The sequence below is a fragment of the Takifugu flavidus genome, chromosome 19, assembly GCF_003711565.1.
Source record: "Takifugu flavidus isolate HTHZ2018 chromosome 19, ASM371156v2, whole genome shotgun sequence".
Classification (NCBI taxonomy): Eukaryota; Metazoa; Chordata; class Actinopteri; order Tetraodontiformes; family Tetraodontidae; genus Takifugu; species Takifugu flavidus.
The window spans coordinates 11,439,792-11,459,284 of record NC_079538.1 but is presented as its reverse complement, the minus strand read 5'-3'; the positions used below and the strand labels follow the sequence as shown (position 1 = coordinate 11,459,284).

The 19,493-nt window shown below is 43.6% G+C and overlaps 1 protein-coding gene across 23 annotated transcripts in view; it reads right to left on the bottom strand.

Annotated features, from left to right (window-relative positions):
• nrxn3b (neurexin 3b) overlaps positions 1 to 19,493 on the bottom strand; it is a 302,073-nt gene that overhangs the window by 184,914 nt on the left and 97,666 nt on the right. For 5 of the 23 annotated variants that reach the window (XM_057016585.1, XM_057016589.1, XM_057016588.1 and 2 more), the window contains exons 1-2: positions 7,839 to 8,270; positions 3,076 to 4,161 (exon numbers count right to left, since the gene is read on the bottom strand). In XM_057016585.1, the coding sequence (XP_056872565.1) occupies positions 3,076 to 3,775 (700 nt within the window). In that variant the 5' untranslated portion in view covers positions 3,776 to 4,161; positions 7,839 to 8,270. Of the gene's footprint in view, positions 1 to 3,075; positions 4,169 to 7,838; positions 8,281 to 19,493 lie in introns of those variants that run through there. The other 18 variants (XM_057016599.1, XM_057016601.1, XM_057016609.1 and 15 more) reach the window with 10 other exon arrangements.

Below are 19,493 nucleotides of genomic sequence, written 5' to 3'. Positions count from 1 at the left end.
TAAGAAAATGGCTGAAACTTTGACTTCAGCCCAGCCTGGTGAAGCAGACGAGTGTGTTCAGGGTTGAGGGCCGTCTAGTTTCAGCTCAGAGCCCTGACACATTTAGTCGCACTGATAGATCCTGATCCACATGGGAGGAGAGCCTGAACATGTGTTTTAAACGGCAAACTGTTCATGGTGCTAAGCTGCTGGCGAAGCTGGGCAGTTTGGATAAGAACTGCAGGAGCTCACGGAGCCACCGGGCCACCATGTGACTGCCATGACAGCCGACGATTGATGCCATGACCGTATGCACCGAATTCAGAGCAAAGCAATGGACCTTTTTTTAGCACAGCTGGCACAAATATAATCTGTTCCACTCATGCGTCCCTTACTTTCATGTCTCATCAACACATGGTAATTTATCCCTTAACTTGCATTTTCCCTTCAGGCCAGAGGGCTGGAAGGCTCCCATTAGAAATATGGCTGGTAAAAAAAAAATTCCAAGGTCCAGTCTTCTCAGCCAGTCAGCCAGCCATCTGCCCATTTTAACGAGCAGCTTTGGGGCCTCCCTGCTTCATGTCCGTGCGCCTGTGTGTGCTGACATGCATGCCTCTCGATGTATGTGCACGAGCCATGAAAATACAAATGCACAAACGTTTGAAACGCATTTGCAGCCCAAGCAACAGTAGGCCGAGAAAGAAAAACAGGTGTGCTTGGCAATTATTTGCATCAAACTGCGACCGAATGTGGCCAAACTGGAGTGTTCTGAAACTCGCCTGCAGCCACGTGTTGCTCGATGGTTGCTTAAATGACTCGGGTGCTTGGAGATACGCAGGTGCGACTGAAGATCAAGTCCTGTGCTTGTTTGCTTGATGCTTTAAACTAACCGTAAGGTTTGTGCAGGCATTTTCCAGGGGAAATTAGCCGCTTCTGTTTTCATCGTGTCCCTAATCTCTGGTCTCCCTCTCTGTGGCATAATCAACAATCGGCCACATCAGTTAACAGTGACGGCAGGAGAGAGCAGCATTCAGATCGGAGGGGGAAGCTGAGGTGACGACGCTGGCTGCTTTGCACTTTTATTGCTTGAGAATTGAGGTGCAGATGTCTCTCAGGGGCCGACAGAGGAGAATCAAGTTGTGGGTTGGTTCTTGTCCAATGATTGACCTCCTGGGAGATTTTGGGGTGTAAGGGGCCTGTGGTGAATTCACTTGTCACAGTGTGCTCAGCCCCAGGGCTGAGATGTGACTGTCTCTGCCCCTGTCCTAACTGTCTGGCTCAGTTGTGAAGTGCACTCTTAAAACCTTGGTTGTCTTAACCCGAGGTTGTCATAGTCCCCCTGTCAGCTCTCTCCCCCATCAGGCGTTCCACAGAGCCAATGAGCAGATAGGATGAAGAGAAAAGGGGGCAAGTCCGGAATGTGCACTTGAATGATCTGCAACCAGCACATTGCGTGCAGTCCAGGGCATCGCCACTGGCACAGCGCTCGAGATTTAAGCTCCAAAGAGCTTCATTTGTGGAGCAAATGATATCAAAACGAGAGGAGGGGAGAAAACAAAGATGCTTATTTTACATCCCTGTAAAATCAGACACAAATTATGACATTTTCATTGCAAACAGGGGGGTGGTGTTCAGTGAGCATTCCCCTGATTTCTAGCCAAATGGATTCATCCATAAGCCATGTTAGTCAGGTTTAGGCAGGCAGGAAGTAGGTCAGCGGTGAGGGAAATCTGACATGGGTCTTTTCACACAAAGTCATATTTTACAGTTCAGACACATCAAGAAAGGAATCATGAGATTATAGCGAGATTGTGTTGTGCCGGATTATTGGTCTTCATACAAAATGTTTGTCCCGGCAACAGCTGGCGTTGCTACACGGTGAAATATGTTTTAAAGCAGTCCTAAAGCAGCAGGAGAGGCCAGCAGGAAATAATCAGAGAGGTAAAAAATGTTTAAAATGTTTAAACTTTACCTCAAATTTTAAATAAATTAGACTGAGTACCGAGGAAAAATATAGAACTATATTTGTTTTCTTTAGGCTGCTGAGTTCAAAATAGATTGAAGAGTATTACACTGTGCTACAAGAGGGAGAAAAGAGAATAAAAAGAGCCATTTCAAGTCTGAACACCGTGTGTACCTTCAGGTCCCTGCACCAGCACGCAAAATGTGCACTTTGCTCAGTGAAGAAAAGTGACCTGAGTGTTGTCATTTTAGTCCTATCAGCTAATGCCACATCCACAGCTTCCTCATCAAAAGCAACCGCTGTGGAAGGAAAGGAAATGCTGATCACATCACCATCAACTTAACTCCCACATCAGATCTTAAGGTGGTATAAAAAGACCAGCAACCTGCAAACATGCTCAGTTCAAGAACTTTGTGATTTCTGAGGTTGGCAGTGTCGCTCTGTATTCACCCGGGTTCGACATGAGCTGCTGAGCAAACAGATATTGACTCTGGAGAAATCTGCCTGCGGTCAAATGCTCCTTTTCTGCTACACTCTATCAATAACCTTGACTCTCCTTGACTTTCCTCACCGTGGAGCCATTTTCAATGTCACACTTTAATATCTGATACTCTCCCTCTCCAGTATGAGCTCATCCAAGGCTCAGTAAGGGTGATGTGATCTACTGCAGGCTGTATTCTGGTCAGGATCCAGCCAGCGAGGTTAATATTTGACTGCATGTGTGATTCTTTCTATCAATGTTTATGGCATTTAGACGCTTCTGACGCTCTTCTGCTACCTCACCGTGGTGTGTGTACATCCCCATTGTGACATACAATTCAGACTGGAGCAAACAGAGAAGCACGGAATATTTTAAATATTCAGCACCATCTCAAGACCTTGCTCCTTTCAAAAGTTACATCATAGACCTTGAAAGCAGTTTGATGTCACAAATGTTAGAGTTCCTGATAACCCTGCAGTCTGGAACACAAAGATCCATTAGATGTTTAAAAAAAATCACATCAAATCATATAAAATTGATAAAATTGGGTTGATTTTTTTTTTTTTTTTTTTTTTGCGGAAACCTTTTTAGCATTTCACAAAGGCTTTGATCAAAATGCAGCACTTGACACACAAAGCTGCACAGCTCTTACCTTCTGTACAGTATCGACCCACATATCCAGTTTTGGTGCAGTCACAGTAGGTTTCTCCGTCTGCCAGAGAGCAGATCCCTCCATTCTCGCAGGGATTTTCTGTACAAAGGCCCATCATTTCCAAGCGCACTTTCTGACTGTTGATCAGCATCGGCAGCTGCTTACTCCCATAACTGAGATCTGTGATAATTCCCTTGAACGGCGGTAGCTCGCGAACGGAGGGCAGGGTGATAGCGGAGGTGCGGATGTCCCCCGGAAGTCCACCAAGGAAGAGGTCACTGACGACCTTCATGAACTGTCGCTGGGGCCTCACCTCTCCCGTCTTGGTCTGCCCGTCTACAGCCAAGCCGGTCCGCAAATTGTGCCGGTTGACGGCGGCAAAGTGCCAGCGGCCGTCGTCGACCATCTGGCCGGAGGTGACAGTGGTCTCCGCGCAGTCGATGCTGAAGCGGAGCTGGAGCCTGCCCTCAGACACCGTGAGGAGAAGAAAGTCGCAAAACCCGCCGTCGTCAAAATAGAGCAGCATGCCTTCTGGCTCTGAAGTTTTAAACTGGAACATCAGGTCGCTTCTGGAGCTGGCATCCCAGCGGGTGTAACGAGCCCACTGACCCTCGGAGCCCGTGAACTCTAAACCTGCACTCAGAACCAGGACAGTACTGAGCAGCAGGAGGACATGAGCAGGTAGACTGTTGGGACGCATCGTTGAGAAGGAGAAGATGCAGCAGAAGAAGCGAAACTGGGTACAAATTCTCAAAATGATAACATCTGGTTAGGCCTGGGTTCCAGGAACCATCTGCTCAATGTTATATTCCATGTAAATCATTTTTATAACACAGTAATAATAATAATATCTCCGTTTTATATCTTCAAATCAGAATGTAGACAGAATCCAATGGGAAATTTCTGTTTAGAGGGTAAAGATTTGGTGATAACATCCAAGTTCAACACCAAGTGGAGGGGGTCACAGGGCTTCGATGAAGGTGCTGTCAGTGGTTCAGAGCTGCAAATGTGGATTTTTCTCTGAGGCGACTTCCAGGATTAAAAAGCACAGCCGTCATCATTGGTCCTGCTCCGTGCCACATCTTCCTCAGAACTGAAAAGCACAAAAACAGAAGCTTTTCATCAAAAAAGATGTTTTTTCACAGTGGAAAGGACATTCAAGAACCCATGGTCAAGAAAAGTTAGAAACCTTCCTAATAAATGAAGATTACCAAAAAAAGATTTTTCTCTTTTTTCTGGTATTGTGTTATTTCAACATTTATTTGGTGAATAATGGCAGCAGTGCTGCTCAGTGAAAATCTTCTTTCTGTGGCCATTCAAGCGCTAGAATGCTAACATTTCACTAAAAATCAGAAATGTTTCTACAGGAAAGAACGCGTTTGACCTCGAATGTTAGCCCGCTGCCTGTAAGGACCTGTTCAGATCCTGATAAATATGACTAATTATCCATTCCTACTTTCTCATTTTCACATTCTTGGGGCTTTACAATCATAAACAGCTATTCAGAAATTGGCCCTATTGCTATCTATTGAGGCTGGACTGACATCATTTAACACTTTTAAAATCGCTTTTTGTGTGGATTCAAATAAGCAGATGGAAATTGTGGAGTAGTGGCAAGCAGTGGCTTGCTGCGCCTCCATTCATTGGGTTGTGCCTCAATTTGTTCAGCAGAGGCAGAAATGAATCATGTGATGAAACTTTATATGTGTGTATACTCCTCCAACCCTTTTGCCCTTGCAATTGTTTTGGCAGTGGGCTGCCTAGCAGACAAACGCCCCGTCCAATCATGGCGGTAACACCGGCCCCTGCAACACAATAGGGCCTTTAACCACCTGCCCTGAATAGTTTATCTTGCCGCAGCAGGCAGGCTATTGAATTCTAGTAACCGATACCTATGCTAATGTCCGGGGTGTACGCATGTGTGTTGTGGTGCATGAGTGTTGTGAATCTCTTTGACAACAGTAGATTGCCTGGCTGAATCATTGTCTTTTTCTTAAAAAGTGACTGATACAACAGAGGTTAAAATGTCGTGTGTGGTGAAAACAACAACTGTGTTGATCTAAAAGTACCTGTTGAGAACCTATGCATGTGTGTGTGTGTGTGTGTGTGTGTGTGTGTGTTCCTTGAATAAGTAAGGCTCTACATGCCTGTGAAACTTGAGCTGCCAGTTGCCTATGAAAAGTGGAACTGGCTTCTATTAAATTAACAACTTCTTGTGTATTGTCTGAGCAGAGCATCAGGTGTCCTTGTGCAGGATAAATGTAGCAGGCGATGCTAAGAAGGCTAGCATGCTGGCTCAGGTCGTGCAAGGCTCATTTACATTGACTTTTGCATTTAGAGCTACGTTTCTTCTCGAAAATGGAAACACATATCTTTTCTGTGCTTTTGGTGATTAATGTTGTACTGAACACATCAAATCACATGACCCACATGCATGTGCACATGTACTGATAACGCTAAGGTCTTGAATTTGGTCGTCAATACCAATTTTAGTTACATTTCCTGATGTTTTTTTACAGACAGTGATCTGTCAATACCTGTTGGAAGAAATGTTAAGCGTTTTCCAATCCAATTCAAATGTTCTTAGCACCAAGGCAGAACTTTAGTGGTGATGCAGGTTTGTGTGAGTCCTGCGTGTGTTACTAAATATCTGAGCTGGAAGCGTACTGATGCATGTGCACCTCATATTTTGCAGAGACTGAAATCAGTTATTCTCAGCAGCATCCTTGGCTGAGCTCAGGTTACTCAGGAAGGAGCTCATCCTTCGTTCTCAGTACCGACACCACTGGATGGTCAGTTGATATCATCTGGGATATTAGGGGTCATAAATTTTGGAAAAAGCCACAAAAAGTTTGGTTTGTTCAAATGGGCAATCGTGTCCAGGATAAAGTCGATGTCTCCTGAGAGCAAAGAGTGAGCAGTTCAAACTTACATATTCAGTTTTCAGTCTTGCTATAATGTTCTCCATTTCGAGACCTTGACATTTAATTTGAAAGCCCTGTCAAGTGTCTGTTCCAATTTATCTACCACTAATTGAAACTTTCATATTACCATGAAATAAAAAGCTGCATGTTTGCGTGGCTACCTTTGCTTTTTCATGGCAGCCATGTTGAGTAAGGTGGATGTAGTTGTAATTAATAAAATTAATTAAAGTTCAATTTAGAGTGGCAGAGCGTCTCCAGCGAGCAAATATGTACAAGAGCCGCACCTTGTTTGATCTGAATGGAACCAAGCATTGATGTGCATCAATTCAGGCTCTGGGGTCATTAATCGGGCTGCTGTAAAATAAATGACTAGATGCAGACGTAGCTTAGCTTCCTCTGCTAGCCTCCAGGCTAATGTGGTGAAAAGGCTAATTTCACAGAGCGTATTTTAGTCATCCTTTCACTCACAGGCTTGTTATGATAAGATACCCTTCAGTGAACCCCACACGTGACAGTAATGTTACCCTTTGGATGGCTCATTCTGGATGGTGAAACCAGATAATTAGGAAGCAATTTTGGGCTATTTGCAGGGTCTCGTGTTGCTTTGCTAGCACTAACATTAACAAACATTTACCACACATTGGTGTCTTCTGAGTGACTCAACTGTCTTTAAAATAATCATTTTAGTGAAGTTAGTGGATTGGGTTTTTTTTTAGGATGTAAACTTGATGTTTATAAAGTGAGTTGCTGACACCAACGGCCATATATGATATTTAATAACTATCCAGCTTCTCTGCCTCAGATTTATTGACATAGATTGTAACATAGGTGAGCCCCCATCATGCACTGGACAGCCCTTCCTCCCTCCCATCGTGCTGCTCATGTTTCACAGTATGTTTCTGCGAGAGTAGCAGAATGGCCTGGAGAAAGAAATTGAAAAAAAATATCACAAAATAATCAGCATCAAAAATACAACTCCATAAACGGCAGTATTTTTTTTTTTTTTAAGGGATTGTAATATCTCCTGTGAGAAATCTATCATGTACTCTGAGAGAGCGGCAGACTTTCACAATCAGAGCTTTATTTGTAGGCTAAACATAATCCTTTTCATTTTTAGTGGGTAAAACTAGTCTGGTACTGGTCTTAAAGCAGATTTAACCAGGATGTGCAATAACATAGCCTCCATGAGGTTTCTGTGATGCCAGAAATAAAGGCTGGCACGCTTCCACTGTCAGTGTTGCACACAGAGAAACGTTAGTTTTGCAGCAATATAACACCCTCTACTGCCAACAGGCATGATCCCATGAAATAAATCCAACACGGATTATAAAAAGGCGTATAGAATCGAGTACTTGAAACCGTCAGGGACAGCCGACCTGCTGCCCCAGAACAGAGGGCACGGAACGTTTTCCAGCCGTGCTCGGGCTTTTCCCTCTGCTCTTCACACGGTGGCAGTCTGGCTGTTAGTGATGCGGCTCGAAACCCGAATTTAAACGCGCTGCAGTTGAAATTCCAGCGTTTATGACTCGCTCCAACGATTTGACTGGCTCTAAGTGCGCCGCCAGTGCGCGGCAGCGTTCGGTCCAACACAGCCGGAGCTGTCCGGGACGCGGTTCCGTGGATGGAAACTTTGGATCACGGCGTCGTTTACTCGTTCCTACATTTGTCACGAACTGTGTCGGTCTCCTGAGGATAGGGCTTCCCCGCAAATCAAACGCGCCTGCCGGGTTCTGTCAGAGCTTTCAAACTAATTCTAACCAGCCCGGCCCCTTCAAATCTAAAATCAAATCGTATTAAAGTCACCATATTCGAAATCAACAGCAATAATAATTATGAAACCTCCTGTTTAATCCTACCTTAGAATGCAAAGTCGATTCCGTGCAGATATCGGTTGTTTGTTCTTTTTAATTATTTTTTTTTCAAGGAAAATTAAGATAATCCACGTTAGTCCGTCCAGAAGCGATGCTATAGGATGTTCTCTGTCCAAGCAAGAGAGAAGGAGATGGTGCTGATGCTGGTGATGATGGGGTATTAAAAGTGAAGCGGCAGAGGCAGCGGCAGCAGCGCTTCTTCCGCCGGCTCTGTGAACGCGCACCTCTCAGCTCGGCTCGCTCAGCGCGAATGAGGACGGACCCGTGGATTTCTCCCACCCAGACGCTCTGACCCGCCTTCTGCTGAGTGGAGGAAAATTCAAAGCTGAAGGGTAAATTACCCACCCGGACAATGTCCGCGGATGAGGACGCTTTGTTTGCTGCTTTTCTCTATAACTTCCGGGAATGTTGTTATTAACAGCCCCAAACAGTCCCTGCGCGCCATGTTTGCTCAAATGAATATATATATATTTGTTAGAGCTTGACGTGGCTCAGTTAGTTGTAGTACACTTTGTGGCCGTTAAGGCTGTTTTGGGAAGTAGGATTTGGAACTTCAGGACCGTGGACAGTTCCAGAACTGTGGATCTGTCCACGGTGCTGAAGTCCTGCCGGTCTTAAAAAAGCCTGAGAGGAAGAGCAGGACAGCAACATATGATAGAAGACATGTTATATATCACCAAGACCTATAAACATGGATGGATGGATGGATGGATGGATGGATGGATGGATGGATGGATGGATGGATGGATGGATGGATGGATGGATGGATGGATGGATGGATGGATGGATGGATGGATGGATGGAATAAAGCCCAAGGTCAGCCCTGCCTGAGGGCCCTGAACTGCACGTTGAGACCCAACATCTGTGGCTCACACCAGTGGTGGGATTCTAAATCTGGAGACGCTCAGTTTGTTCTTCTGTGGTGCTTTCTCAAATTCTAGATGATAAACACAGAAACAGCCTGGGGCGTGCGAGTGACTTTTGACTGAGGGAAGGCTACAAGGAGGTGAGAAGAAAGACATCAATGGCCTTGTGTTGTTCCTTAGAAAATAAAACAAGGGCTAATTATGGAGGCCTGAATTATTCCAGAATTAACAGTGAGAAAAATAAAAGTCCAGTACGATTCGATACATATAGCTTGAAAGAATGTCACACACTATGATGCTGACTGTTTCTGATTGGTCCTTTATCACCTGGTTGAAATAATATCAAAGCTAAGACCCAGATAATATGTCCTGGGATTATAAGCTAATTAAAGCATCACTGTGATGAGAAGATGAATCAGCAGCTCTCTCTAATGAGCCCTATCAGAGCGTCACACGAGGAAAAGGGCTGAGAACTCCCGCGTAAAGGTGATGCACGTTAAAAATTTAAATGAACGCTAACTACATGCAGGACCTTCACACCTTGAATAAATATGCTAGAATGACTAAAAAGGATAATGGTGGCTCGCACTTTCACCCTGGGTGTCACACCTTATTTCCCTTTGTATCAAAAGGGCATAATAAATAAATTACAAGCCTTTGATTGTGGCTTCAAACTGAATTCAACACAATATCATGGTTTACTTTAACACTACAGCCACTTGTTTTCTAACGCTGTATGTTTTAGCTGCCATAACATGCTGTAACGTATGAGATAATACATGCAGTAAGTGACGTGCATAGATGGACTATATGTATGAGCCAGGCAAAGTCATCACACCAGTACAACAGTGCTTTGTACGTGGCTGTCACACAGGAAACTAACGAATGTCAGGTTGACCAGGCCATCCAGCAGGGGTTCCTCTTTGGTGATAGGGTGCCTCTTACATCTTTGGTTTCATCTTTAAACGAGTTCCGCCTCACAGATGGGCAGAAAATGACTGTCAGTAACTGGAGTGTGGCGCTTTTATCGCCTTGGGAGCAAAATAGTTCCCTGAGACGCTACTATTGGCCAAAATTACATACTAGCAAAGGAAATAAATGCATTTTAATGATGATGATGATGATGATGATGATGATGATGATGATGATGATGATGATGATGATGATGATGATGATGATGTGACAATATTGAAGGTTATATTTTTCATTGAAACAGGCCCCCAAATGACATCTTTTCACATGCGATATTTTCAGTTGTCCTTATGTTGCATAGTTTTACCTCATTAAGTTGTGCCCTGGGATCGCTTTAAATCATTTTAAGATGATTTAACACAGAAGAGTATATCAAGCTGGACACTGAGCTGCAAGTCTTCATTGGTTTTTTTGGGCTAATTTGCTAATCTAAAGCACATTTTAATTGGTTTGGTCTTCCAAAGGTTAAAAACAAACCCTCATTGTTACTACATTTCAATAACGGCTTCAACAGAAAGAGAAGCCCTCTAAATCTGCCTCATACCTCTGCTCCCGGAATTGTTCATCTTCAGCCGACTCCTGCCTGACATCGGCTGCAGTTCTGCACAAAGGAAGGTGCTGAGCCTCCATTTACCTCTGATGCAGCAGATAGACTCTTCAACTATTAGCTCACAGTGTTAATAAGGCCTATTGTTAAGGCTTAGTTATGCTGACACAGTTGTCATATGTGTCTGCTTAATATGCACTTTGCAAATATCCATTATCTCTTTTGACTCTCCTGAGTGTGATGTGACTACTTAAGATGCAGGAGCAATGAAAGCTGCATTGCATCAGTTATGTGTGTGTCACTCTATATTTGAGACATATAAACACAGTAATTACCAGCAAAATAGATGTAAAATTGCACCAAAACCAAGAACCTACTTCACCTTCATCATCATTTGAAATAAGAATTACTGCCTGGAATTTCCACAAGCTTCTGATTGTTTTCCAGGAGACACAGACGACATAGCAAAAATGTGAATTAATTCAAATTAAGGTAATTTGAGTATATATGTATGTTGCTCATGACTGCAGTGGATTTCAAAGTAAATACTGATGTACAAAGTGGATAAAAGATGCACAAAAGCCAATACTTCATAGGGAGAGCAGACCGGCGACAGACGAGAGCCTGCAAGGCAGCTTTGGTTTATCGAATAAAGACCTGAAGCCTGCAAATACAGGTGAAACCCTAAAATATACAATCCAAGTTTAAAATTACACTGCGGTTTCACAGAGGATTATAAGACTAGATGGATAAAGTTATTGATCTTCACATGGTTATTCTTTTTTAACTTCTTTTGATGCTCATTCTTCTAAACAGTGTGGTGGGAAACGATGGTTCTCCTGCACACATTCCCCCAGAAATACCCCACAAATGTGTGAGTCAGTCCCATGAGGCTGAGCTCAAAAAACACTTTTCAACAAGCCTGCTGCCACTGGGCACCACCTGCTATGCTGTTATCAATAATCCATGAGGGGCCTAATAATGCTATACCACGGTTTACTGCGTCCACACAAAGGTCAGATGTGCTCAATTTTTCCTTCTCTTCCCCAAACAAACAAAAGCGGCAATACTAATTGATCATAATGGCACTAATTTTGTCTGAAATCTCCTGCTGCCTCTCTTGATGCCTGTCTTACTGCCTGCTTGGTCACTTAAGAGGCCCCTTAGAGGGTTAAAGTGATTACACTATCAAGGACATCTATTAGAATCCAATTCGGCCTGGTCTAGTCTGGGCTGGTCCTCAAACAGGCCAAGCTAACCTCCTTAATGGACATTCATTTATCTCCCGGTGCTCGGGAGCACTTGCGTGTGAGTTCTGCAGTTTGGGTGGCTGAGCAGGATGGATGTGATATTTAGATCAATAGGTCGTTCTTATGGGGAAATAAGTGATGATATACAGATGATAAAAGGATGATATTTCATAGTAAATGTCAGGGTATTATAGCTATCTATGCCCAGGGTGTGCATGTGTGGAGGCATTCATACTGTACTCACTATAATGCCATATACTGTATATGGAACTCATAGCAAAGGCCCCATTTGTTCTCCTTTTCAGGCCTGAGATTTAGTTCTCATGAGTTGGTTGATGATAAATCATGGTCAGAATTCCTCTACATACATTTTCTAAGCAGAAATACTGACATCCATCACAGTCATCCATGTCAGTCTCAAGCACCATGAGTAGCTGCTTCTCAGAGAGGAGATCCATCACTCCCACAGGGCCACGGGTTTAAAACATCCCAGCTGTGTAACACAGAACACATTCGGTCTTCTTGGATGACTGCTTTTATTTCACAGCTCTGCATTGGGAAGTGAGATTATTGCTACAAGTTTGAGCGGTAGTTTTGCAGCGTGGATGAGTCTGCTGCACATAAAATGGTGACTCTTCCATCACCGTCCACCCGCAGGGAACCAAAGGTGGCTTCATCTGGTGTAAAACGCATCCACAGCTATCATCCTCTCAATTAAGGCTGCAAGAACACAAAAAAAGGTGATTTTAGACCACAACTTTCACCATCAGCTAATCATTCACTGTGAGCAGTTTCATGGCTTTTGTCTTCTTTTGTTATTTTCTGTATCAGACAGAATCAGACAGTTACGATTCTCTTTTTGTCACATTGATATGTTCTAATAACAGGCTGCTCAGACAGAAACATATTGCTTTTGGCTAAAATATAGGGTTCTTTTGGTATAGAAGCTTTTCTGATGTAGAAATAAGTGGGACAAAATGCAGAAATGCTACATTTAATGAATTTATTTCCCATGACACAAACATTTTAAACCAGAAAGAAAACCTCTATTACAGATAGAAACACACTCAAACGTTACTAACTCTCTAAACCATGTTCCCTGATATTTGGGATATACAAATCCAAAACTCAATAAACACAGTCTGGTTTTTGTCGAAAGAATAAGTATAGCTACCTCCTGGAGGTATTAGCATTTTCATATAGCTTGTAGCATTTTTATCCTTTAGTTCTCAAGGATAGAGGATGGTCTTAAGACCTCCACAAAGATGAAAATCTCCCCCACAAATCAATACCTCTGCAAAAGATGCTGTTCCCAGTGCAACATGAAGACATAAACTCAGGAGCTGTGTCACAAATCCTCAATGGCAGCAGATGAATAGTGCGGATGTCGTTATTGCATAAAACAAAATGTGCAAATCTGAACGGGAATCTCATCTCAGTACACCTTTAGCCACAACATTTAGCCACATTTTGCTCAACAGTGCTCAGAACAGCCTGTGTTACACCAGAGGTGAAGGAGGGGAAACCAGGGGAAACCAGGGCCACCCGGGCGCCCTGACACCTGGCACGACTGATTGTGTGATATTTCAGTGTTTGAGACCGTGTCCAGATGGTCGTGTGAAGTGGGATCACACACCAATGAGCCCACAGCCACTGGTCTACACCTGCCTCACACTCATAATTCATGTGAGCCAGATGCAGGACAGAACCTCGGTCCATTTAAATGGAAGCTGCTTGTGCTACCTTCTCAGAAAGGTCAAAAGTCTGTGCGCTGCGCCTCTCGTGTCTCAGCAGGTTTTAATGCGTGTGATAAGACAAATCTTTAAACTACAAATTGGTTCACAAGAAAGCCATTTTTCATGTGACCCACCTTTCATGTCATTGCAAAAAAAATACCAAGCTGATAAAATTAGATTTTCACCATCTGAGAGCTCTGGAAATATGTGATATGTGAAATATGATGAGTCTCCTTTCATACACCTACATGAAGGAAGAAAACTGGCTCATCTTGGTTCTTCAACGTCTTTGCGTGAAAAGAGAAGCAAAGGTCACGCTCTAGATTTTGAAGACGGAGAATGAGGCATACTCACGGAGAGACGACAAAGTCCTCCTCACCTCGTAAATGACTCGGAGTGTTTGAAACAATTAACTTGCAGGGTTCACCTAATTTTCATAAAGATGACACATTTCTTCCAATTGCAGGCAGCACGACTGCTTATCAAAACGCACGACAATGCAGCGCCGGGGAGATGAGTCATTCCTTCCTTTGTTCCTGCCGCAATTTTTACCGAAAATCAGCCGGAACATGAATCATGTGGACTGTGTCTTTTTTTTTCTCCACACACGCATGACTGTCATATGCTTTCAAGAGGGGCGCCGTTTGTTTTCCAAGCGACTACTGGAAGAAGGGCTTTGAAGCTCTCCAAGATGAAAAAAACAGAAGAAGAAAAGGCAGATTTTATTTAGGTTGCGCTCTGTTGGAAGATAACGCCTATATGTATTAGAACAAATGCAGCGCTGCCTTATATCAAAGCAGTAAAATGACTGGCATGTTTGTGGGTATCTGTGAGGGAGAAACCCCACTCCTCCCAGGCTGAAACAAAGGCACGGATACCAGTAAAACCAGCAGCATCCTCTCACCACTCTCACTAAAATCACTTCATTCTTATTACCTCCCCTCCATCAGCAGAGTAATCACTCATGTCTCAGTCGTAATGGAAGGTACAGCAGTCACTTCGACCTGGAGAGAGGGAGCTCCCATTATTCCCCCATTGCTTTGATGGATGATTCCGGGGTACGATAGCAGGAGCAGGATGGAGAGAGAAGCAACAGAGTCGGAGGAGGAGATAGAACATAAAGCAGAAGGGTAATTTTTGGCCAGTTAATGTTTGCTTTCAAATCTGAAATAAACCTGCTGTTGGGGGATGAGGGACACATCAGTCATCACACACGATGGAGACTTGGCTCGTTATTTGTCTGCTGAAATACAGTCAGACATTAATGCGGGAATGCTAATAAATATGGACCCGGCCAGCAGCTCTAGGAATAGAGCGGTTCCGGTTGAGGTGTTTCAGTGAGCCAGAGAGACAGAAATGGCAGCGAGGGACGTGGCCAGCTAGGCAGCCATTTTTCATATCCTGTGTATTTAATTCCCCAGCAAAGGCTCGGGTTCACTTCCTTTGGTATCTTATGTGCTGTGATCCTTCTTACTGAGGAACACTAGGCAGCTTCTTTTACATTTAAATCAAGAATACTAAAAAGAAACATACTGGAATGAGTTTGTTTATTTAAAGGCCTTGCCTCCACATGGAAAGTTCACTGCGTACTGGCCTTGGAACAGCTCATGCTGGGAGACCAAAATGTGCAAATATGCTTTTATAGTTTAGCCTGTAACTAATCTGCAGCTTCAGTCATCACAAGTTCCAAATTACATTCCAGGCGTTGCGCCACTGCGCATTTTCTCCCGTCGTTTCCCCTGACAATCTTTATTGACAAATGAATTCCCATTTTGGAAACTGGATTAGTTGCTAGGAATCAACAATGGTGTTTTGGGGGGAAAACAAGGACTAATAGTGACAATGTCCACAATGTAAAGCACGTGAGGATCTTTTCTGGAAGGACAAAGACAAGGACTCAGAGTGGTCAACATCAGTGTGTAGCTCAGAAGAAATAAAACCATTTTGGTGAGTAGGATCTAGCTGATTTACGATTCCCAGCAGGCTGGACAGGGTTCACATGTTCTCACTGGTCCCACCACACACGACAGCCCATGTCGGGCTGGTTCGAGACCCCAGTTTAAGCTCAGCTAGAATTTGTCAGTGCTGTGGATGGGCCGTGCTGGAGCGGCTCCTTCAGTTATGGACTGTTCACGTACAAGGAACCTTCCAAACATATTTATGGAAAATTATTACTGTTACCTATTTCTAGATGGAGGAACGGGATTCAACAACAACCTTAATGAGACAGGAGGGTGCTGAGGTAACTGGAGCTGAGGCTGGTGAATCTTCCAGTGACTATCGGAAAATTCCATATAAGGACCCCTGGGTACGGGAGGGGAGGGATCTGGGACAGGTGGGATGTCTATATGAGCTCCTGCTGATATCACTGTGCATGAGCTGCTGTGTTCCATATGATGAGTGACAACATTGAAGCTTTCGGACATTTGTGAATGTCAATTTTGAGCAGCCACTTTGGGGCTGAATCACACTTATTAAGGCCTAAATCAAGCCGTGCCCTATGAATCAGCAGTGCCCTTGTGATTCATCGTAGCTGATTTGGATCTGAAATGTCCTTCCCTCCCACTTAAGCTATCTGATTGGCTTCCTGAAGCAGCTTCCTCACGTTTATCTGATGAAGAGACTATTGATTACTGACAGACAGACGGAACAAGTGAAAAACAAAAGGAGAAAATAAAGCAAAGAGCTCTCCACTTTGACACGTGCATGTCTGCCACAGGTAAAAATCCATATATAGATTCATTTGCATTCCATTCTTTGTCCTCATTGACTTGTTCTGTGTAGGTTGTCAGTGTTTCCTGCTTCAGTATTAAAATTATATTTGGAAAACAACTGACAAAAATGTTTCTGTGCTCACTTGACTTGCAAAAGGCTTGCCTAGATGGACAGATGGATGGATCTACACATGTTCCACGTGTTTTGACACAGCGAAGGTTGAATTTACCGGCGCTGTTTTAGCTGATGAGTTTTTGATTTTTCATTGCCAAAAAATTGAGACAAATCCCCATTTTTCTCTATCCATGTGATGTTGGAGCTCGTGCTGCCCAGCTGCCATTTTCTGCTGAATTTATCCTCTTTTCAGCAACTGGAACTGCTAAAAAAAACAAACCATTGTGGGCCTGAAAGCCTTGTCTTTGTTCCTCTTCATGTGGTCCCCCCATGTGTCCACCTCTCTTCGTTGTCCTTCTGAATCATCCATGGGTTTTCAGCAGTGCTTCATTCAGCATTTACCTCTATTTAGTCGTCTCTATCTTGTCCTTTTCTGTTTTGTTTCCATTGTGAGTGTCTGAGGAACATGTGCCGTCACATCGATGATGCTTTCTTGCCTTAATAGTTGTTCCTATTCACGTCATCCGCTGAGCTCTCAGCTGCTCTTGAGTGACTGAGCAGAACAGAGGAAAAACTCCTGCTTGACATTTTAATCTCACTGTCAGCACAAGTCCAGGCACGTCAAAACTTTCCAATTCCAGCGAGGTGTTTCAAGGACGGCACACTCACCCTTTGGTTGGTTGGAGTATTTTTAATTTTTCAAAATCTGTCACAGATATTGACGTGGCTCAAAGCTACAGTAATTAAGCAAGAATACATGTATGTGGACTGAAAAATCCTGCAGCCAGCGTTTGGAAATGCAAACAATAAATAGTTTGATGAAGCGGCAAATGATGGCTACATTTGCTGTATTTCAGTGATGTTCAAGTATATGAAGTCAGGTGTGGGTCGAACCAAGCAAGATGCAAAACACCTCGCAAAGATGATTCAAAATGCAAATAATGCAACACAAAGGTGACAAGACCCAGAAAAGAGGTTAACAAATTGTGTCACAGCATTAAAAAATATAGAAAAAGAATTATTCCTACATGGTCATAGATAGCAGGGTTAGACATTATATACCATAGAACTTCCTTTACAGGGTTTCCGACACAAACGTGCAACTGAAATGACGAAACTAAATATATTTCCTTGACAATCCTCCAGTATTCTCTCAGCTACTTCGCTTCCATCAGATCAGTATCCCCCGCACACACCTCCTCACGCCCCCTTCTCCTCTAAGACGGGGCTGTAAGGCAGATGATCTCCTTTGATTCTCCTGGACTAGGAGGAGACATAAGAGCTGGGGGAGAAAGAGGAAAAAAGAGAGGGCAAAGGAGGATTCACTCTCATCCTGCCACTGAAGGACACTTGTGTCCTTTAGAACTGTATTCTTCCCAGAGCTGAGGCACAGCAGCCACGGACGGGGAAGGAACGGCCTCACAGGTCACACCTCTCCTCGTATTGTCCATTTACTGCAACTATTTCGCAATACTAGCTCTTTCAAATGAAGCATCGGGGTCAGCATGCTGCCACTGTTTGACCTTGGAAACCTGTGGTCAAACACTTTAGGTATAACAGCAATATTTCAATCATATATGTGAGCAATTTATTAGGTGGGAAAAGTAAAAGAGATCCAAACTTTAATGGCACCGCTGCGTCTCAGATGATGACTTTTGTTCTGATTTGGTGCTGGATGAATTGTGCCACAGAGGAACTTTAGAGTGCCTTATTTGACATTGCTCACAGTTTGAGAGGAGCTTCAGCACAGCAAGAAATTGGCTCTAATTATCTCACTATTATCAATTATAATTACAAGCCAGAGACTGCTTCTACCACACATACTGCACTTAAGCACCTTTCCTTTTTGGCCTCAACCCCAGAGAAGGAGAAGTGAGAGGGAGGATGAGATAAGAGGAGACTTCTAATTGATTTGGGGGCTTAATCCCACCAGAATCGAGTGCAGTGTGATTGAGGCATTTGAATTGCCTCTGCCTCTGATGACACAGTAGCGCGGAGGTCATTTAAATTGAACGTGGATCAGTCTCATGTTTACTCTGAGGATTTGGCTCCTGCTGAGAAGACGAGACTCTCAGTCTGTTAGCTTAGCCCATCAGCTGGGATCATTTGGGCAAATGTTGGCTCTCCCAACACATCGAGTCACTCGCAGCATGTGTTGGAATAGCAATTTATGCTCTTTCCCGAGGAGTTTTCCCCCCAGTATAGCCACAAAATGTTCCTTTTTATACTGTTTTACCCCCTCTGCTACATGCTACTCCCCTAACCCCTCGCTTTTCAATGCAGTATTAGAAGATTGGAGGAGCTAACTTTTCTCTCACCAGAAGAGAATATTCATGCCAAAATTGACTATGGGTCTCTTGACATTATGAGGTTAAGCACAAAAGAATCATATATTAGAGCTTAGCTCTGGACTAATATTGGAATGTGACCATGAAAGACATTTCTAATCTGCTCAGCCAAAATCACATTAACTCCCCACATGCATTTTCTCCACATTAACTGAGTCGAGTCTGGGAACATTTTCAATAGGATAGTTTCCCTTTTAAACGGGGATAGTGAGGGAACAGTGGGAGAGAGAAAAGAAAACGCCTCCCCTGCAACTCCCCTAAACTGATTTTGCAAGAGGTGAGCGATTTCTGTAGACACGTGCAGGCGTACTTGCCTGAAAACAAAGCTGCAGCGTAAACACCGAGTAAACACGTTGCAGGGCTATCAGAGGTGTGTCGGTGTGTCAGATGAGAGAAAAATCAGCAGTCCGTTCCAAATATGAAACAGCTCTCCGGGCAGGAACATAAGAAATGGCACCCTGCTGAAATGTGAAGCCAAGCAGCATGCCACAAGAAGACAGATGATTGGCTGTCAGGATCTCTCTAAGACTCACTGATCATCACACAAGGCACGCAGACTCTCTCAGTTCCCTGGGGGGCTTGAGAGAGCTAGGTCTGCAAAGCAGGGGGAGGAAAGAGTAGCGATGAGGAGGTCATAGGGAGTTCCTCTAGTGAAGAGAAGACTGCACATATTGTAGGATCAATATGTTTGTGCAGCCTTTGGGCGTCCCTGTAATTACATACGATCTTTTGCCAATATGCAGTTTCATGGCCAGTGGCTCTACGGCGGGATGATCTTCAAACAAAGCCGCTTCTCAGAGTTGTGTCATCACCATCTATCATTAGCTTTTTTCTCAGCAACATTCAACAGCTGATGCTCTGAAGTGATCACCTGAAATTTTGCGCTGAACTGACATCAGCATTTTTCCACACGATCACATCTGACAAGAGACTGAAACACCAAATAAATCAGTTTTCATCCAGGTTGTTTTTCCAGATTTACTGAGCATGACACAGACTTTTATTGTATCTCACTGAGTTTGGGAAGGTTGATTAAAATATGATTTAAAACAATTAAACAAGTGTTGCAGTTGGT